Here is a 23073-nt window from a genome sequence, read left to right as displayed (position 1 = left end):
TATAACTGAAAATACATTCTAATAACTTTACTTATTTATTTAAGATTCAACTAATAAAATTTAATAATTACTACTCAGTCTAATAAAGTACATATTTAAAATATAAAATTAAATACCATAAAGGTGTATCGTAACAAATACTAATATAGGTTAAAGTATACTTTTCCTATTAATGTATTAAAGTACCCATCAAAGAATTCTGAAAAACATATGAAGAGAGCTCAAGTACTGTCAGTTATTTGAAAAGGATATGAAGAGAAGATTTTACAGAAGCTTGCTGCTGTTTCAGGAATCTCTCACAATGCTTTAAAACCAAGGTAAGATCATTTTCTGCACCATCTCTTAACAGATTGAGGAACTTGCCATACCTGTAAAAGCCCAGAAAACATAATGAAAAAATGTCAGGCCCTGCATTGTAAATTCATTTTTTAACATTCATCAAAGTGTAGTTCTCTTGAGATCTCATGGTTTTAAGTTTTCAAATTTCTGCTTTTAGTGTAACTATGTTATACAGAGCACTTATGAAAGAATAACACTCAATATATGTACCTGATACTTATGATCTATTGGAATTAGCAGTATTCATCTGGTAAATACAACAACTTTAAAGGAAAATGAAATGGTAGTGAAAGAACAAAACATGGATACTATAGATGAGTAGTAGAATATAAGCATTTTTTCCTGAACTTAATCTAAAACATGGAATGTTCATAGGCTAGATTGACATAATGTTAAGTTTAGAAGCAATTTTAGAGTTCAAATAGCCCAATGGTCCTATATGAGGGTGGCACCTCCCCCAGGGGCTAGTTTGGAAATTTATGGGAGTGCTTTTGATTGTCATAGTGACTGGGGGACTACAGATAGTTGCTGAGTAAGGGCCAGGAGGTTAGACATGGGACAGTCAGTCCTGCACAGTAACAACTTGTAAATGCCCTGCTTGTCATTTGCATAGATGAAAAATCTATTTATAATTATCTGAAACTAATTCTGTTTCATATAAAATCATAAAATATTAGTCATATATTTTATTATACACTGAATGAAACCATGTGTAAGTTAGGGAAAGATAGTTCTTTTGCTTTGCTTGAAGCCTTACTAAGACTTGTTCACCATTTTGCAAAGTCACTTTGCCAGTGGCAACCCTCTTGTAATATATGATGCACCAAAATCAAATCAGTCTATTCGTAGCTGCCACAGCTACAATGATTCTAAATGGGTGCCAGCTATTGTCTCACTACTGGCACCGCAGTAGTATACAAACGTTTCATTATAAATCACTTTGGTTATCTCTTAACAGTAAGACATTATGTTGAATTAAAAAAATACATGTGACTAGACTGCTCATATTATCTATGGTTTCCATTTCAGAATGGAAATAGGTCATTACAATATAAAAGGCGGGTACAGGGTCACAAAACATAATCAATGGGTTATATACCCTATGTGATATAGGTGGGTGAGCTAGAATTACTATCATAGTTTTTGTTATAATGCTATGGATTTACAGAGTCTTTTTCATTTTTATTTTTATTATTATATATATATTTTTTGCTGTGTTGGGTCTTCGTTGCTGCACGCGGGCTTTCTGTAGTTGTGGTGAGCGGGAGCACTCTTCCTTGCGGTGTGCGGGCTTCTCATTGCGGTGGCTTCTCTTGTTGTGGAGCATGGGCTCTAGGTGCATGGGCTTCAGTAGTTGTGGCACGTGGGCTCTAGAGCACAGGCTCAGTAGTTGTGGAGCATGGGCTTAGTTGCTCTGCGGCATGTGGGATCTTCCCGGACCAGGGCTCGAACTCATGTCCCCTGAATTGGCAGGCGGATTCTTAACCACTGCGCCACCAGGGAAGCCCCAAACAGTCTTTTTTAAAAGCTTTCACATGCATCTTTTTTACACTTGATTCTGAAGATGAGCCAATGAACTAGACAGAATGGGACTATCAAGATTCCCATGTAATAATCAAGAAAAAGAGGAGTTCAAGGACTCAGACCTTAACTCCCAGTCTGTTCCGCTTGTCCATTTCTTTTGAGAATTATAATTTCAGTACAAAAAATTCAAACTACTATAACTGGTTTATTCATTTTAACTTCTGCATCTACATTAAGGTACTTTTGTACTCATAACTATATCCTGACAGTAAAAACTAAACATATTTTAGAAAATGGTATGATTGTGTTACCAAGGTGCTGATTTTTAAAATGTTGTTTTTGGAAAAAACCTGACAGTCATAGAGACTTAAATACGTTGTAGTTAGCCTATGAAGTAGTAATGAACTGTAACTGATTTACCTGCAAGGGTAATTCAATCATATGCCAATATCCTAAAAACAAAGTTATTATTTTCTGAATGACAAACTCTGCATTTAAAGCATACAAAATAATTGATTTTTAAATTAAATACTATTAAGCACACATCAGCTAGACAAAACAAATTCTAGAAATGCACAGGGAGATATTTCCCTATAATATACCTGACAGTCATTTTAACGCCAAGCTGTTGCACAGATGAAAGATTTTCATTCTTCACATTTGCATCAGTAGCTATAAACAACAGAACACTGGGTTATAAAAATGTATAAAACTCTACATAATAATCACATTTTAATTGAAAATTGATGAAAGCAATATTTTTACATATTTTAATGTAAATTTTGAAAACACACTGATGAATCCTGTTCTTTTAAGAGCTGTCAGTTACATTTTTCAAAGGAATTAACAGGAAACTTTTTACAAAATCCCTTTTCTCTTAAAAAAAGCATTTAAAAGTATATTAAGTACAAAACAAATAATCATAGTTTTAAAGCAATCTACTTTTACTTGGTTTTCAGGACACAAAAGGTGTTAACATAAAAATGGTCTAGAATACTGTACTTTCATCAAGCAATGAATATATAAGATTTTGAATTACAAATATAGATAAGTATGTCTGTTTACTTCTTAAAGATTTACACGTGAGTGTCAGGAAGGAATAATTGATATTATTCTACATATAACATACAGCAATGTATGAGGGTGGACTGAACAAGTTTCTTCCCGCAGGCAGATTTTCTCTGTGAGGTATGAAGTGTGATCATCTATCAAAAGTGAAGGGGTTGTACAGTACAGAGGACTACAGGAGAGGCTGAAAGTTTGGATTAGTCTTTGACAACACTGGATGACCAAATTAAGCATGAACACTCAAAAGCATCACTAGATAACAAGGGGGGATCTAGCTGAAACTTTCAATTTTTGCCTGAAGAAACTATAGTGTGTGCACAGTGTGTGTGCAGATACACACACACACACAAATAAGGAAATTGTCCAAAATCACAGAGTTATCTAGTGATAGGGAGGGGCAAAAGCTAGGTTTTCTGAATTCTGTATCAGCAGTTTTTTTTTCCCATTACACACTGGTACATCTCATATTATTAACAATATACCTACTTAACTCATGAATTTATTCATTACTTTTAATAAATCCCTTCTTATAAAGTGTGGAGCACCACGCTAGAATCTATGAGGGATAAAAGATAAATCATACATCATGCCCTAAAAGAACTTTGCCTGTAGTGTCAGAGATAAAATGTGTATATAGATAACTCTGACAAAGATGTTTTAAAGCACAAAGTGGAACAAGAGTGGTACAGATAAAGAATTACATGAATTCACAGGAGGCAGAGATTGGGAAGAAGTGGCATTTAAACTGAACCTTAAAATATGGGTAGCCTTGAGATCTGCAGAGATAGGGAAGAACAAAGTAAACATCACAGTTATCAAACATCTACTCTTTAAAGCAACAATAATTCATCTTTCAGCACTCTTGGTAAAGGTAACCTACTTCTCCTAGTTTGCCTAGGACTTGCATGGTTTTAGCACTTAGTCTCATGCCCCAGGAACCCCTCACAGTCCCAGGCAAACCAGGCTGGTTGGTCACCTATCTAGCCTAGAGGGGTGATTTCTTAAAGAAAAATAAATAAAAAATTTAAAAGATAGGTGTCAGTTAATTTCTTGATAAGCTACATCTGAGTTTTACTTATCTAGATCAGAATACGATCTCAGCAATATTGCTGAATTTCACCTATAATGATAGCAATTAAGCTACAGTTCATATAGCTTAGAATTTCTTGCTATTCATAACTCTTACTCTGCTAACAGATGTACCTTCTGTCCCTAAGGAAGAAGGATACCAGTTTTGTCCTTCTCCTAGCAACAGGCTGAGCAATGTCTTCTCCAGATTTTTCAAACTAGCGTGAAGATGGTATTCCCCCACAATGCCCTCACCTTTAACTACAGGGCTATGAGGTACTCTGTGTCTCCAGTAGAGAAAAATGAATCCAATATATTCAATACAAGGAAAGGGAGAGACATAGAAAGGAGACAAATTGCTAAGGACAGCTTTACACTATTACTGAATACTATGAGCCAATGATTCTGCCTCTTTTTCTGCTTAGACAAAAAAAGAAAAAAGTCTGATTTGGGTTTCTATCACTTGGTACTAAAACATATACCACAAATTATTCTCACTCACAAAATAATGACGAATATTTAAAACTATTAATCATCATTCATATGCTCACCATAATTTCAAGTTCTTAGTTTCCTAAGTTTAAATAATGTAAAACTTTAGTGCTGTAGTGTCAGTGACGTTGGCTGATTTTGCAAAATTTCAATAGTTTCAATAAAATAAACATTGACTTTATATATTGCTAAAGCCATGGAACAGACCTACTTATCAACTATCATAATGTGATATAATGACGAAAGTGATTTTATAAGCTACTACCAGACAATGTTAAGTTACATTAGATGATAACACTTAGAATGTAGTACACATAAAATTAGATTATTAAGCATAAGAAATATCTTTGTTAATATGTAGATTTGTATGCTTAAAATAATACTTATGTTTCCCTTTTGGAAAGCAGAATACATATAGATATCTCACAATAGAGGAGAAGTATGCAGTGAACTAAGAGTGCTAAGAATGGGCATTCCCAATGTCATGGATTCTATAGATCAGAGTACCTTCTACCATTACAGTAAAGAATGGAATAAAGTTAAGAATCAAGATGAGAGAATTTGCCCAAAAAGACTATGACACTGAATATTTACATAAGGTTCAAGTTCTTAGTTCTTCACCATGGAAGAATAGCGTCTTTCCAGAGTGGCCTAGCTGTCGGCCTGAGATGACAGATAAGTTTCCTGATGTTGTAGGAATAATTTCCCAAGTCCATTCCCTCTAAAAGCTTATGATTCTGTACCTTCAGAGTAAAAACTTAACTCTGCACATTTCAACAGATAACGTTTTCCAATTGTGGCTGTATATCAAAATCCTTGGAGGAGCATTTTAAAAGTGAAAATAAATACTCCAGACTACTGAACAAGATTGCGGAAGGTGACTGTTCAGTCATTTGTCTTTTTAGAAGACCTCTACAGCTTACTTCTTGTGCATTGAAGTTGAGATCCACACTTAAAGGAATAAAACTGAACTTTAGAGACAGTTATAATTGGACAGTGATACCTTGCTCCACACATTTCACTTTAAAGAAGGTATCAGTTAAATCTCCAAAAAGACTTTTAAAGGAGAATATATGAGGTATTAAGCAGACCAAAACAAATATCAAATATCCACTCAAAAAATCACTAATCTGATACAGATGTAGGTGACTTGAGAGTGAATAAAATTCCGTTAGAAAAAGAAGAAATGAAAAGTTTCTTGAAGCAGTAATGAAGTCAGAAAATGGTTCACAGGTATATATTAAAAAAGAGGCTTCATATTTAAATCTGTATTTGACATACAATATGACAACCTGACAAGTAGAAATGGATCTTGGGCTACAAAAGTTCAGTGAAATAATCTTTGTTACATTTAATCTGGACTAAAAACAGCTTATGAAGCAGAAATTAAAATCTTCAGAAATAAAATTGATGGAGCAAAATGATTAAGTAAAATTTAATGATAAAAATGGATGTTTTCAGGGGACTCTGATGCATCACTGGTAACCAGTGATTTACTGAAATGTGCACAATAGTGTGTGGGATATGTAATAAGTGCTTAACAAACATTGAGTGAATGAATGAGTAGATGAACGAATAAATGAACAAACATCCAATGAACAACAAAAATTGTGCTTTACGTATCAAACTAGAAGCAAGGTGGAGATGGAAATAGATATGAACTTAAATTTTTTTTCTGGGGCTTTCCTGCTGGCGCAGTGGTTAAGAACCCACCTGCCAGTGCAGAGGACATGTGTTTGAGCCGTGGTCTGGGAAGATCCCACATGCCGAGGAGCAACTAAGCCCGTGCACCACAACTACTGAGCCTGTGCTCTAGAGCCCGCGGGCCACAACTACTGAAGCCTGCGCGCCTAGAGCCTGTGCTCTGCAACGAGAAGCCACCACAATAAGCCAGTGCACTGCCAGGTAGAATAGCCCCCGCTCGCCACAACTAGAGAAAGCCAGCATGGAGCAACGAAGACCCAAGGCAGCCATAAATAAATAAACAAACAAACAATTTTCTGTATATTGAAATCAAGAAACAAAAGGATACCCCAGGGTCACTGTGAAGCACAGTAAGTTACTGAATAAAGGCCAACCAAACAATGACACCTATAGCATCAGACTTACCCTACTCAACAATGCCTAATTCAATCTCAGCATTAATTATTTGCAATAACCAATCATTTTAATTATAAATATAATAGTCTCAAAACAAAATGAGTTGAAAAAATTAACTGAATATTGACTGAAATCACTCACTTTGGTAATACATTCTGTTCTACTTTTAATTTGGAAAGCTAGCACACAGAGCAGTGGTAGAAGAAATTAAACTATTCTGCCTGGAACTTGGCTAATAGTGCGAAACTAAATAAATTTTCAGAATAGTAAACCATAGCTCCACTGGGGGACAAATCCAGTATTAGAGAAGCAGTTACAGCTTGGCTGTTGACTGACTCTCCTGAAGCCCTGCTATATCAGTAGTAAAGCCAGAGAACCCTCACCACCCAAAGAAACCAACCAGTCAGTCCACTTCCTCCTACCTTCTTCCTTCCCCAAAGTAAGCCTGAAGGTTCTGTTGCTTCTTTTTTAACATGTGGTTGTTATCTATCCATTTTATTCAATTTTTACTGCCATAAAATTTAATTCCTTATGACCAGTAAACTAGCCTAAGTCTCAGCATCCTACGTGATATAGTCAGCACTATTTGGAGAAAAGCATTACTCTTTTCCACGTCTTTGATTATACAATTGCCCTTGCCTGCAAGACTCTTCGCCTCTCCTATTTCTTTCAGCTGTAATAGCCCAGGAGGCTGCACTAGTGCCACTCCTCTTGCTCTATCATTGCTTCCTCCCCTAATCTTCCATAATGGCATTAGTCAACACTAGTCACTCTTTCCACTGAACACCTGTGGCACATACCACACAACCCCTCATTTGACAAAACCTCAATTCAAATAGCATACTTAAAGGCTCTAGCACATTGCCTGAAACAAAGTAGCCAGCTGAAAAATGTCAGTTTTCCATTTCTTTATTTTCTATTTTACCATATGCTGCAAATTATTTAATTCATCATTTTAGGTATATGTCCTATTTCCCCTCCTTGAGGACAGGGTCATTCATATTATATACCTCCTTGCCAATTATTGACCATACTCACAAACACGCTCCATAAATGCAAAACAAAAGAGCATATTTGCTGAATACCCAAAGGAAGTATAATGGATATTTAACTGTATATATTAATCAAAAGGTGAAACAATGATATTCTGATATTTTTTCCAACCTTTTGATTAATAACATAAAGAGAAAAAGGATAAAATTAAAATATTTACCACCCTGAAAGGACTACTTAATTTATCATTTCAAAGAAGCAACTGCAGAAGGAAAAAATCTCCAACTCATCCCAGGGAAATGAGCTGACAAATGGTTAATGTCTGTTAGGATTTGGAAAGATACTTGTATGGAGTTACAAACTGCAAGTGTGCAGAACTTTATCTGTTTGTCCTCTTTCTTTAAGGTGATAAACAGCCAAACTAATTTGATTTTTCCAGAATTTGCAAATTTTATAATGGATTGAAATCCTGAGGGAGCTAACACCAGATGGATGACTGTGTTATTCTAATTTCAGCTACCTTAGGGTTTAGCAAGCTGTCATTTTTAAGAAGCCAATCAATTTCTCATTTCAAGAAACAAGAAAAAACATTGAATATATCTATCCAGTGTCTGCTTTGAAACATCTTTTATATCAAAACATGGTTTTTGGTTATTTAAAGTAAATAGAGTGAAATTTTATAATAGCAAACCACTGTTCCACCAGCCAAAAAGTAAATGATAAAGGATAACAATCAACCAACAGGAAGCCACTTTATTTTCATCTGTGCTCTACAACGCCAGTGGATAGCTGTTCCGCTGGAGCCTTTAAAGAATTTAAATTCACATTCAGGGTTTATCTGTCTAGTTAATACATTCAACGAAGCCAACATCTGAGATCTCCCTCAGCATAATTTAGAAGTATAACAGAGGGTAGTAAATGCATGCACACTGAGCAATCAGCCTTGTTGAGTATTTAGATAACATATACAACATAACGTTAATTTTAAATTATCTATGGAAAATACGACCCAATAGAACAATGTGCCAAACAGAGCTGCAGAATTTGAAGACCATCATACTGAAGATGAGAGATACCCACTTTTTTTTTTTTTTTTGCGGTACATGGGCCTCTCACTGTTCTGGCCTCTCCCGTTGCGGAGCACAGGCTCTGCACGCGCAGACTCAGCGGCCATGGCTCACGGGCCCAGCCGCTCCGTGGCATGTGGGATCTTCCCGGACCGGGGCACGAACCTGTGTCCCCTGCATCGGCAGGCAGACTCTCAACCACTGCGCCACCAGGGAAGCCCCATTTTTCCTTTATTTGTCAAACATTTATTGGCACTGTTACTCTAGGTGCAGAGGATACGACAGGTAAGACAAGGAAACTACCTTACAGGAGTGTGCTGTCACGTGAGGAATTAGACATTAAGTCAGAATATGAGAAAAACATGACAAAGAGATGTGTATTGGCTTTATATACTAAGCTGATGATTTAGTAATTTGTATTTTCAGCCCTACCTTCTCCCTAAGTTCCAGATTCAAACAGCCAACATGTACAGAGCATGTCTACTTAAATGTGTAATAAGTATTGGAAACATAACATAAAAGCAAGCTCCTAATCTCCTCTCTGAAACCTATTCTTTACCCATTCTTCGCTATCTCAGTGTTTGGTAATCCCATCCTTCCAGTGGCTCAGATCAATAACTTGGGTCTTTTGACTCCTTTCTCTCCCACCCCATATTCAGTCTGTTACTCAATTCTGTTGGTCCTATTTTCAAAATATACCTAGAATCCAAGTACTTCTAACTCCACTGACATCCTCATCCAATCCACTGCCATTTCATCTTTTCAATAGCCTCCTAACTCATCTCCCTGCTTTAGCCCTTTGTAGTTCAGTCTTTTCCTGATACAGCAGCAATAGTGATCTTTTAAAAATGTAAATCAGAGCATGTCACTCCTGTGTTCAAGACCTTGCAATGACTTTAAAAACCCTAGATCAGGGAGTTCCCCAGCAGTCCAGTAGTTAAGACTCCGTGCTTTCATTGCTGAGGGCACAGGTTCAATCCCTGGTTGGGGAGCTAAGATCCCACAAGCCACGCAGTGTGGCCAAAAGAAAAAAAAAAGAAAAAACAAAAAACCTATATCATCCTCTCCTCTCTAACTTCAACACCAACAATCCTTCCCCCTTACTCCTTCTGAGCTGTACTAATCTCCTTCCTAGTCACTTGCTGGAAGTCTCTCCCTCTGGAAACATCCATGTATCTTGCTCCCAATTTCTGCTGCTCTGAACACTATTTAACACTGAAACCGCCACCCCAACTAGCACTTCCTAGACCCCTTCCCTGCTCTGCATTTCTCACTTACCACCATACCACTTGACATACTGAATCTTTTTACTTATTTATTGTTTGTCTTCCAATCAGAAGGTAAACTCTGTAAAGGCAAGACTTTTTTCTCTTTTGTCCACTGATGTGTCCAAGTGCTTACAGCAGTTCTATTATACAGCAGAGGAAAATATCCATTCGTTGAATAAATGAATGTGTATTTGGAGAAGAGAGGGTGAGGTTGGCAATGCTGCTAATAGTTTAGTGCCCCTGAAAAACAAATATGAGGCGTGGAGAGAAAGGGATGATGCTAGAGAAGAAAGGAGAAGAGTAACATAAGGCCTTGGGTACTATGATAAGAAGATTAAACTGTATGCAGTGGTCAATGGTAAGCTTCTAAGAGGTAGAGGAAAGAGCGGGTCAGATTTACACTTCACAGGTCACTCTGAAAGCAGCATAAAGAATACCTCTGAAAAGAAATGAGACTCCAATTAGAGACATCAGGTAAAGAGAATGTTGTAATAACCTAGGCAAAAAGTAATGGTGGCCTAAACTAACATAAAGAAGAGTAGAGATAGATATAAATAGATAAATTTGAGCTATATTAAGAACACAGAATACAGTTTGGTGACTGGGGGGGAACCTGGCTTAGATGGACAGATGATTGCACTGCCCACAAAAATAGACAGTGTAGGAGGAGGATGTATCTCAGTGACGTATGAGAAGGTGGACATTTTGAGCTTGAGGGTTCTTTAGCACATCCAGGTGATGTTTACCAATTAAGCATCTGGAAATATGAGAATGAAGCTTATAGATCTTTGAGTAGAAGAGGTATATTTAGAAGTCATCAATATATAAGGTGGGTAGAACAGTACAAGCAGATGAGATCACTAGGAAATCATCTCCTAGTGGATAAAAACAGAAGAGTGAAAGACATTGGAAGATACTGCCTTAAGGAAAAACAATTTTTAATGGGTAGACAGAAAAAAAAAAGAGCTCAAAAACGAAGCTAGAAAGTTACAAGGAAACCCAGACATTTGCACAGAAGAAACTGACAGATATCTGGAATGTATATGGCACAAAGGGAGAGATTTTTTAGGGTGAAAAAACCTTGTGCATATTTGTGTCTAATTACACTCCTCTATGAAACATTATCTATTTGCACATTGAGCACTTTCCAAAATACAAAAGTGTTTAAACTGTACCTGTATATTCCACTGAGGGGAAGTAACATTCAGATGGGCTTTCAGAGAGATGAAGGACAAATTTTTCAAGTAATTCTACTAAAGCTGTAATAAACAAGAGAATAATTAGGATGTTAAAGTCATCAGAGCTTCTTCACAGTTATGCTCTTAAGGGGGGCCAATTCAAAACATTATTTTAATATTCATAACAATGTTTCCAATGTAAACTAAATTTTAATAGCTTCACTGAGAACCTATTCAATGTAAAACTGGAAAAGAATCATCTGTTATCTTTAGATCCTCTAAGGATTACTTCAGAATTTGCTAAATGATTTCAATTCAGAAAAAAATCACAAACTAGGCTATAATATCTTACCATCATCATTCACACATGCAGAAAAAAAATCATGTGAGCTCCAAGACCAGAATCAATGCATAGCTCACATCCCTTTCAAAGCAGGACATATTATGTGTTTCATGTACTTTGCAACAGACAGTATCTGTTCAAGGCAAGCAGATCAAAAGTAGGCTTGTCAGGGGTTGGGGAGAGGGAAGGATGAACAGGCAGAGCACAGAAGTTTTACGGCAGTGAAACTCTTCTGTAAGACACTACAATGGTGGATACGTGTCATTACTATGACATTTGTCAAAATTCATAGAATGTGAAACATCAAGAGTGAACCCTAATGTAAACTTTGGACTCCTGATGATAATGATATGTCAGTGTAGGTTCATCAGTTGTAACAACTGTACCCCTCTGGCGTGAGACGTTGATAGTGGGGGGAGGGGGTGTACATATGTAAGGATAGAACGTATGTGAGAACTTTCTGTACCTTCCACTCAACTTTGCTGTGAATCTAAAACTGCTCTAAGTTTATTCATTTAAAGAAAAGTTGAAAAGATGCCTGTCAATGTAATAGTATATAAATAATGCCACAGTATTCGCATATATTACTTCCTAAATAGATATAACCAGGTAGATTATAATTAATATGAAATCTAGAATTATTTTTGCTGGAAAGAAATATATCTGGAGGGTAACTGATATGCTTACACTTACAGAAAGTAAGTTTTAGTCACCTTTTAAAATTGTGCCCTAGTTATATTCAGGATCCTGACTATGGCCTGTATTAACTGAATGCACCCTTTTTCACATCCAAGTGCATTTTAAAGATATAATTCATGAAGGAAAATTAGTGTTCAACATGTCAAAAATGTAAAGTCAAAGAAGAATAACATATGCTTTCCAACAACTATAGGTCTAATAAGCTACATCTCATGATATAGCTTGAGCTATATCTCAAGATAAAAATGAAATTTTTTTATTCATGGAACTCTATTCATATTCTGATTTCAAGTTGAAATGAATATTTAAAAGTATGAAAATGCAATAGTCGAGGATCAGAAAGGACACCAGTATTGTAGATTATTTAAACTTATAGTTGTTTAGATCGGTTCTATCTTCACATACATAGGCACAAATTCTCCCACTCTTAGAGAAATCTTTCAAAAGTTTTTTTCTATGAACCTATATGTAAATAATGGCCCTTAGGTGAGAGCTTTCAACTTCTACATGTTTATTTATAAGTCACCTAATGCTGTCTCTTGAGATTATAATTTTTCAGAAAGAGTGTGTTGATGAAATTTAGATACAATCATTCCTAATAAGGTGTGAGATATACATTAGTAACAAAGATTATATAAAAATTTTAAGTGGAAATGTCCATTTAAAACTCAACTATAATTATTCTCATTTTAGCACAACCATATGTTTGTTACAAATTATGGATTTAAGCAAAGTGGCTGAGTTAATGGGAAAAGTCACAGCACACTGCTGAACAGTTATTTGAATCCAATGCCTGAAATCAGGTTTAGCCATCAGACAGCTAAACATATGTTAGTGAAGACAAAATACACATCTTTGAAGCTGCTAAAACACAATATGATTTGAAACTTGAGTCACCAGACTAACTGCAGACTTTGCAAAGCATACTACTTTCCAGCAAGCACTGATCTTGAAATATGAAATTATGTTATTAGATCAATATATTGGAGGCTTATAAAGTAATTCTATGCATCCTATATAAGGATGACATCACTGAACTACCTAGAGAAGGTTCTGAATTTCCGCTGATTCCAATATTTTTGCTTTTCCCAGCAACCCATATGAACAGCACTATGCACTTCCAAATATTTTGAGGGATGAGCTAAGCCATGGAACAATGTTAAAAACTAATCCATATATGCTAATTGAAGCCATGGCTACAATTTACTGGTATCATCTTTCTAACTAACCAAATGTAAGTGTAGCTAAACTGCATAATTACTACAGTGGCTGTCTCAGTATGACTGTCAATTCACTAAAAATTCCATTATCTGTGACTCAAGGAAATTAATTCACATAAAACATTTCTTAACTTCAAGAGTAAATTAACTCCAGGATATTACTATCCAGAAAGTAAACCTCAGAATATTGTTTTAAATGGATTTTTATTTTAAATGACAGACCTGGAATTTCAAAAGGACTTTAAATTAGGAGATGTCCTTTTAATTATACTTATTCCCTAGGGTTGGACTATGACATTAGTAGACTACGAAACCAAGGTTTATAATACGTATATAATAAAAGAGGACACGGGTTTTACTGATGAGGAAAAACTGAAGGCAGCTTATTCAGGGATACTTGGATATTGACTGTTTTCTCCCTTGGCATTGCCATCACAACAGCAGCTGGTTCCAAAAAGTTCAGTGTTTGAAAACATACAAAATTTCTCCAGGATTCACTCTTCAATTCTTTCATCTTTTATCACTGCTGGCACATCACCAGATCACAAGACAATTACATTATGCGTGCAATTTTTTCCCAATCACCATCCTTCATGTAACCACCAGATGTTTGTTCCTGAACACTTCAGTATTCAGAACTTACAATTCTCATCTCTCTACCCTCCATGAAGTCAGAACTCTACTAATGTGTTTCAAGCACTTTACAATCTCACCACATCCAGCTATGTTCACTTTTTATACAAATTATAAGCACAGACTATTTTTCTCAATGTTTTCAAGTAGTTTATATTCATTCCTTGTTTTTAAAAGAAAGTTTGGACAATTATAGATGAACAGGAGGTTGCAGGCACATGACAGAGGTAGAAAAATTCCTTTATTTAGGGTAGGTCTGCTGGTGACATATTTTTCACCTGAGAATGTATTGATTTCCTCAATACTCCTGAAGGCTACTTTCAAAAAACACAGAGCTCAGGTTGACAGTTCTTTGCCTTCAGCTCTTGAATAATGTCATGCCACTTCCTCTGTCCTCCATCTTTTCTGGGGAGAAGTCCACTGTCATTTGCATTGATTTTCCCTTGTAGCTATGATGTTGTTTCTCCCTCTCTGCTTTCAAGATTTGTCTTAAATTTTCAGAAGTTTGACTATACAGTTGACCTTTGAACAACAAGGGCGGATTGGGGTGCCAACCCCCTGCACAGTCAAAAATCATGTATTGGGTTGGCCAAAAGTTTCCTTCGGTTTTTAAAGTAAAAATAAGATAGATTTTTCATTTTCGCCAAAACTTTATTGAGCAACATATTCACCATTTTGTTCCCCTACCGTCTGCCATTTTTCAGGCAGCTTCATAATTCCATCTTCCCCAAACTTTTTATCTTTTTGAGCAAAGAACTCTTCCATGTGCCTTTTACAGTCTGCCAGGGAATTGAAAATTGATCCATGAAGAGAATTTTGTAAAGACCAAAACAAATGGAAATCTGAAGGTGCAACGTCTGGTGAATATGGAGGATGAAGCAGAACTTCCCAGCCAAGCTGTTAACAGTTTTGCCTGATCATCAAAGAAACATGCAGTCTTGCATTACCCTGATGGAAAATTATGTATTTTCCGTTGACTAATTCCAGATGCTTTTCTTTGAGCGCTGCTTTCAGTTGGTCTAAATTGGGAGCAGTACTTGTTGGAATCGTTTGGTTTTCTGGAAGAAGTTCATAATAGAGGACTCCCTTCCAATCCCACCATATACACAACATCACCTTCTTTGGATGAAGACCAGCCTTTGGTGTGGTTGGTGGTGGTTCATTTTGCTTGCCCCACGATCTCTTCCATTCCACATTATTGTACAGTGTCCACCTTTCATTGCCCATCACAATTTGTTTTAAAAACAGAATGTTTTCATTACATTTAAGTAGAGAAGCTCACGTGGAAATACTGTCAAGAAGGCTTTTTTCGCTTATGTGGAACGCAAACATCAAAGCGATTCACATAACCAAGCTGGTGCAAATGATTTTCAATGCCTGATTTGGATATTTTGACTATGTCGGCTATCTCCCGTGTGGTATAACATTGATTGTTCTCAATTAATGTCTCGATTTGATCGCTATCAACTTCAGCTGGGCTACCAGACCCTAGAGCATCGTCCAGAAAAAAATCTCCAGCATGAAACATCACAAACCACTTTTGACACATTCGATCGGTCACAGCACCTTCTCCATACACTGTACAAATCTTTGTTTGCATTTTGGTTGGGTTTTTACCTTTTGTGAAATAAAGCCGAAGATGTGGCTTTTTTCTTTCATCTTCAATATGAAAATGGCTACACAAAAATTCATCAATTTTGATAAGTTTTGTTTTTAAATGCATGCTGATGGGACAGCTGTCACAATACAGTCTAACAAAATTGTTTTGAATGAAGTTAAAGACAACTAAGTGCCACTGGAGCTATCTTATGGAAAAAACCAAACAAACTTTTTGGCCAACCCAATATAATTTATCGTCAGCCTTCCTTATCCTCATTCACAGATTCAACCAACCTCAGATCATCTAGTACTGTATTTACTACTGAAAAAAGTCTGTGTATAAGTAGACCTACACAGTTCAACCTTGTGTTGTTTAAGGGTCAACTGTATTGTGTCTTGGTGTGGACTTCTTTGGGTCTTTGGTCTTTGAGGTTCAGAATCCACAGGCTTAGGTCTTTTGCCAAATTTGGAAAGTTTTCAGCCATCATTTTTTCAAATACATTTGTAGCTCCAACCTCTTTCCATGACTCCAATGACGCAAATGTTAGATCTTCTGTTATGGTTCCACAGGACTTTGGGATTCAATCTTTTTTTAAAATTTTTCCGTCTACTTCCTCTCTTAATATCTTCAAGTTCACTGATTCTTTCCTCTGTCTCCTCTATTTTATTGTTGAGCCCATCCATTGAGCTTTCTATTTTGGGAATGGAATTCCTCAGTTCTAAAATTTCCTTTTGGGTTTTCTTTATATATTTCTTTGCTGACACTTTGTATTTTAAAATTTGTTTCATGTGTGAAACAAATACATGTGTGGAGGGGAAGGAGAGACGGTGGCCTTATTTCCATTGGGTGATGGTGAAATTCCTAACTCTCTACCTAGGTCTCCTCCGATACCATCCTACCAGGGAGAGGCAGGGGTGCCTCATTACTGGCAGCTGAGAACAGAAGTCCAGGCTGAACCCCAAGTCCTGTTGGCAATATTTTCTAAAGTGGTGTTTGTCTGGATTAAAGTGGTCACTATCTACAAATTTTGCCTTGGTAGACTGCCCTTTTCCTGGTCCTTTGGTTAGAGAGAGCAGGCTGTATAGCTTTGCTTTTACCGTTTCTCCTAGGGTTGTGCCTGTCCTTTTTTTTTTTTAGTATTTTTGTATATTTTTTAGTATATTTTGGAAGCAACTGTAGACTTTGGTTTTGTTTTCTGCAGCTAATTTGTTTCTGTCTCATGTTTATCTTAGGTCAGTATTTGGAATTTATTATAATCGGTAGATATGCTTATTGATTTGGCTGCTCTCTTCCTCTTTTTTTTTAATATAGAGATATATATTTTTCCTTTTTCTCTTTTTGTCAGTGTGTATGTGTATGCTTCTTTGTGTGATGTTGCCTGTATAGCTTTGCTTTTACCATTTCTCCTAGGGTTGTGCCTGTCCTTTTTTTTTTTAAGTATAATTTTTAGCACTTCTTATTGTTGTATCTGTTTTTTCTTTGGTTGCTTCCTTCTTTCTCTTTCTTTTTTTATTACTTAAATTTTTATTTTAATAACTTTATTTTGATTTTTTCTTTCTTTCTTTCTCCCTTTTCTTCTGAGTTGTGTGGCTGGCAGGGTCTTCGTACTCTGGCCAGGTGTCAGACATGTGCCTCTGAGGTGACAGAGCCGAGATCAGGACACTGGACCACCAGAGACCTCCCAGCTCCATATAATATCAAACGATGAAAGCTCTCCCAGCAATATCCATCTCAATGCTAAGACCCAGCTCCACTCAAAGACCAGCAAGCTACAGTGCTGGACATCCTATGCCAAATAACTAGCAAGACAGGAACATGACCCCACCCATTAGCAGAGAGGTTGCCTAAAATCATTATAAGGTCAAAGACACCCCAAAACACACTACTGGACATGAGCCTGATGACCAGAAAGACAAGATCCAGCCTCATCCACCAGAACAGAGGCACCAGTCCCCTCCACCAGGAAGCCTATACAACCCACCAAACAAACCTTAGCCACTGGGGGCACACACCAAAAACAATGGGAAATACAAACCTGCAGCCTGAGAAACAAGACCCCAAACACAGTAAGATAAGCAAAATGAGAAGACAGAGAAATAAACAGCACATGAAGGAGCAGGGTAAAAACCCACCAGACCAAACAAATGAAGAAGACATAGGCAGTCTACCTGAAAAAGAATTCAGAGTAATGATAGTAAAGATGATCCAAAATCGTGTAAATAGAATGGAGGAAATATAAGAAATGTTTAACAAGGACCTAGAAGAACTAAAGAGCAAACAAACAATGATGAACAACACAATAAATGAAATTAAAAATTCTCTAGGAGTCAAAGGAAGAATAACTGAGGCAGAAGGACAGATAAGTGACCTGGAATGTAAAATAGTGGAAATAACTACCGCAGAACAGAATAAAGAAAAAAGAATGAAAAGAATTGAGGACAGGCTCAGAGACCTCTGGGACAACATTAAACGCACCAACATTTGAATAATAGGGGTCCCAGAAGAAGAAGAGAAAAAGTAAGGGACTAGAAAATACATGAAGAGATTATAGTTGAAAACTTCCCTCACATGGGAAAGGAAATGGTCAACCAAGTCCAGGAAGTGGAGAGAGTCCCATACAGGATAAATCCAAGGAGAAACACGCCAAGGCACATATTAATCAGACTATCAAAACTTAAATACAAAGAAAAAATATTAAAAGCAGCAAGGGAAAAACAACAAATAACATACAGGGAGTCCACAAAAGGTTAACAGCTTATCTTTCAGGAGAAACTCTGCAAGCCAGAGGGAGTGGCAAGACATATTACAAGTGATGAAAGGGAAAAACCTGCAACCAAGAATACTCTACCCAGCAAGGATCTCATTCAGATTCGACAGTGAAATTAAAACCTTTACAGACAAGCAAATTCTAAGAGAATGCAGCACCACCAAACCAGCTTTAAAACAAATGCTAAAGAAACTTCTCTAGGCAGGAAACACAAGAGAAGGAAAAGACCTATAATAACGAACCCAAAACAGTGAAGAAAATGGTAATAGGAACATACATGTCGATAACTACGTTAAATGTAAATGGGTTAAATGCTCCAACCAAAAGACATAGACTGGCTGAATGGATACAAAAACAAGACCCATATATATGCTGTCTAGAAGAGACCCACTTCAGAGCTAGGAACACATACAGAAAGTATGGGGAAGGAAAAAGATATTCCATGCAAATGGAAATCAAAAGAAAGCTGGAGTAGCAATTCTCATATCAGACAAAATAGACTTTAAAACAAAGACTAGGGCTTCCTGGTGGGGCAGTGGTTGAGAGTCCACCTGCCAATGCAGGGGACACGGGTTCGTGCCCTGGTCTGGGAAGATCCCACATGCTGCAGAGCAGCTGGGCCCGTGAGCCATGGCTGCTGAGCCTGCACATCTGGAGCCTGTGCTCCGCAATGGGAGAGGCCACAACAGTGAGAGGCCCGCGTACTGCAAAAAAAAAAACCCTGCCCAAAATCCCCCAAAAAACCAAAAAAACCCAAAGACTATTACAAGAGACAAACAAGGACACTACATAATGATAAAGGGATCAATCGAAGAAGAAATAACAATCGTACATATTTATGCACCCAACATAGGAGCACCTCAATACATAAGGCAAATAATACAGCCATAAAAGGGGAAATCGACAGTAACACAATCATAGTAGGGGACTTCAACAACCCACTTTCACCAATGGACAGATCATGCAAAATGAAACAAAATAAGGAAACACAAGCTTTAAATGATACATTAAACAAGATGGGCTTAATTGTATTTATAGGACATTCCATCCAAAAACAACAGACTACACTTTCTTCTCAAGTGCTCATGGAACATTCTCCAGAATAGATCATATCTTGGGTCACAAATCAAGCCTTGGTAAATTTAAGAAAAGTGAAATTGTATCAAGTATCTTTTCTGACCACAACGCTATGAGACTGCATATCAATTACAGGAAAAAATCTATAAAAAACACAAATACATGGAGGCTAATCAATACACTACTAAATAACCAAGAGATCACTAAGAAATCAAAGAGGAAATCGAAAAATACCTAGAAACAAATTACAATGGAAACACGATGACCCAACACCTATGGGACGCAGCAAAAGCACTTCTAAGAGGGAAGTTTATAGCAATACAATCATACTGCAAGAAACAAAAAGCATCTCAAATAAACAACCTAACCTTACACCTAAAGCAATTAGAGAAAGAAGAACAAAAAAACCCCCAAAGTTAGCAGAAGGAAAGAAATCATAAAGCTCAGATCAGAAGTAAATGAAAAAGAAATGAAGGAAACAATAGCAAAGATCAATAAAACTAAATGCTGGTTCTTTGAGAAGATAAACAAAATTGATAAACCATCAGCCAGACGCATCAAGAAAAAAAGGGAGAAGACTCAAGTCAATAGAATTAGAAAGGAAAAAGGAGAAGTAACAACTGACACTGCAGAAATACAAAGAATCACGATACATTACTAAAAGTAACTATATGAAAATAAAATGGACAACCTGGAAGAAATGGACACATTCTTAGAGAAGCACAACCTTCCGAGACTGAAACAGGAAGAAACAGAAAATTAAACACACCAATCACAAGCACAGAAATTGAGACTGTGATCAAAAATCTTCCAACAAACAAAAGCCCAGGACCAGATGGCTTCACAGGTGAATTCTATCCAACATTTAGAGAAGAGCTAACACCTATCCTTCTCAAACTCTTCCAAAATATAGCAGAGGGAAGAACACTCCCAAACTCATTTTACAAGGCCACCATCACCCTGATACCAAAACCAGACAAAGATGTCACATAGAAAGAAAACTACAGGCCAATATCAGTGATGAACATAGATGCAAAAATCCTCAACAAAATACTAGCAAACAGAATCCAACAGCACATTAAAAGGATCACACACCCTGATCAAGTGGGGTTTATCCCAGGAATGCAAGGATTCCTCAATATACACAAATCAATCAAGGTGATACACCATATTAACAAACTGAAGGAGAAAAACCATATGATCATCTCAATAGATGCAGAAAAAACTTTAGACAAAATTCAACACCATTTATGATAAAAACCCTCCAGAAAGTAGGCAGAGAGGGAACTTTCCTCAACATAATAAAGGCCATATATGACAAACCCACAGCCAACATCATCCTCAATGGTGAAAAACTGAAACCATTTCCCCTAAGACCAGGAACAAGTCAAGGTTTCCCACTCTCACCACTACTATTCAACATGGGATCTAATGAAACTTGGAAGCCTTTGCACAGCAAAGGAAACCATAAACAAGATGAAAAGACAACCTTCAGAATGGGAGAAAATATTTGCAAATGAAGCAACTGACAAAGGATTAATCTCCAAATATACAAGCAGTTCATGCAGCTCAATATCAAAAAAGCCAACAACCCAATTCAAAAATGCACAGAAGACCTAAATAGACATCTCTCCAAAGAAGATATACAGATTTCCAACAGACACATGAAAGGATGCTCAACACCACTGATCATCAGAGAAATGCAAATCAAAACTACAATGAGGTATCACCTCACACCAGTCAGAATGGCCATCATCAAAAAAATCTACAAACAACAAACACTGGAGAGGGTGTGGAGAAAAGGGAACCCTCTTGCACTGCTGGTGGAAATGTAAATTGATACAGTCACTCTGGAGAACAGTATGGAGGTTCCTTAAAGAACTAAATATAAAACTACCATACGACCCAGCAATCCCACTCCTGGGCATACACCCTGAGCAAACCATAATTCAAAAAGAGTCATGTATATACACATACATATAGGTGATTCACTTTGTTATAAAGCAGAAACTAACACACCATTGTAAAACAATTATATTCCAATAAAGATGTCTAAAAAAAAAAAAACCCAAGTTGAACCAGATTATAGAGCCAGATGTACATGTGCATGCACACAGACAAATAAGCATGCCTGCCTTACAAAAGCATTTATTTGTTTAGTATTTCTGCAGCTTACCTCCTAAATTAGTTCATCTTAGCTTATAGACAGAAAACAAGTATGCTATGAGACTGGAGATATTAAAAACTTTTATCATCTTCTATCTCAATCAGTATTACGCTCACCTGGGTTTACTTAATAAATGTTGTTTGCCTCCCACGTGGAAAATATTAGGTAGTAAAGAGAAGGTGCAAAGAGGTAGTATCGAAAACTGATACTAAGTGCGAGTTTTGGATTCAGATTGCTTGAATTCACTTCTTGGGTCTGCCACTGTGAACTGAGCTGGTTATCTAACATTTCCTGGCTTTTGTTTCCTTATCCATAAAATGCAGACTATCTTATAAAGTTGCTGTTAAAAGTAACTGAGTTTTGTGTAACCTACTAGACCTTGCTGGGCAGAGAAGTCAAGATCTACTTTTGAAAGTAGCTCAAAATCTAACAGTGGACACGGTATCAGAGTAACGTAGAACTAAGGTCAAATCTTGTGGGAAGTGCCCCAAGATTCCAAATAGAACACAGTTTTAATGGTAATGTTCTACTTGTTTATGTTGTTTCAGAGTCATGGATAGGACTGAACAGGTGATTTCTCTCTTGTCTTATCACCATCCCTGTAAGAGAGAAACTCAGAAAACTACACCTTTACTTAGGGTGTTTAAACTGAACAATATTCCAAGCTGCTGCTTTCTCATTTTGTTGTGTACCTTTTGGCATTTGCAAAACCTATTTTAAATATTTTCTATTGTGCAACCAGTGATAAATATATATTTCTAATACCTATTTTTAAAATATTTGGGGGCGTATGAAACAGGTGAACTGCTCATTTTACACTAAAATTTTGGAGAATAATGTTTGATTTCTTGCCCATATATATCATATTCCCTGAAAATATAATTTCTCCAACAAAATATAAACTTATTTTTATTTCCCATTTTTAATTTTACAGCAAATGATACAAACATGAAAACCATAAAGCATGGCTGACAAAGAGGACAATCATTTTCAAATTATAGCTTTCAAGAAATCTAGCTTATATTGACATTAGAACTTTTTCTTAGACTATCTTTATTTAAGATAATGTTAATTAAAACATGATAATTTTAGGAAGCATGCACGCATATAAATATCTGAACATAAAACAACTTGCTTGCTGGTTAGACAACATAGTTATCCCCACACACACACACCCAAATTTCCTTAAAAGTCACTAAATTTATTTGGCTAGATGTGGCAGAGTTTCAAAATATGTCAAAACATTCAATAAAGTTCCAAAAACATAGCAGTATGGTATAGCTAGGTGAAAGCTGGTGAAACCAAGCAAACTGTTACCTAGGCAAAGGTAGATTTAGCTTCCAAGGCCTCTGAAACAGAACTAAAAGAAAGCTAATTTCTCAAATTTTAATTTTTGTTCTCCAGGACCACAAATTTCTCAGAAGTCAATGGACTTCTGGAATTAATATCATGTATTCTAGATATGATATG

At 36.6% G+C, this 23073-nt stretch overlaps 1 protein-coding gene across 1 annotated transcript in view; it reads right to left on the bottom strand.

Moving 5' to 3' along the window:
* The window catches only part of TBC1D32 (TBC1 domain family member 32), a 183208-nt gene that overhangs the window by 31802 nt on the left and 128333 nt on the right, over positions 1 to 23073 (bottom strand). Inside the window, exons 28-30 of the mRNA XM_060167378.1 lie at positions 11095 to 11178; positions 2466 to 2535; positions 253 to 368 (exon numbers count right to left, since the gene is read on the bottom strand). Of these exons, the coding sequence (XP_060023361.1) occupies positions 253 to 368; positions 2466 to 2535; positions 11095 to 11178 (270 nt within the window). The remainder of the gene's footprint in view (positions 1 to 252; positions 369 to 2465; positions 2536 to 11094; positions 11179 to 23073) is intronic.

The sequence above is a fragment of the Lagenorhynchus albirostris genome, chromosome 12 (genome assembly GCF_949774975.1).
Source record: "Lagenorhynchus albirostris chromosome 12, mLagAlb1.1, whole genome shotgun sequence".
Taxonomy (NCBI): Eukaryota; Metazoa; Chordata; class Mammalia; order Artiodactyla; family Delphinidae; genus Lagenorhynchus; species Lagenorhynchus albirostris.
The sequence above is the reverse complement of the archived record's forward strand: the minus strand, read 5'-3'. Positions and strand labels throughout refer to the sequence as shown.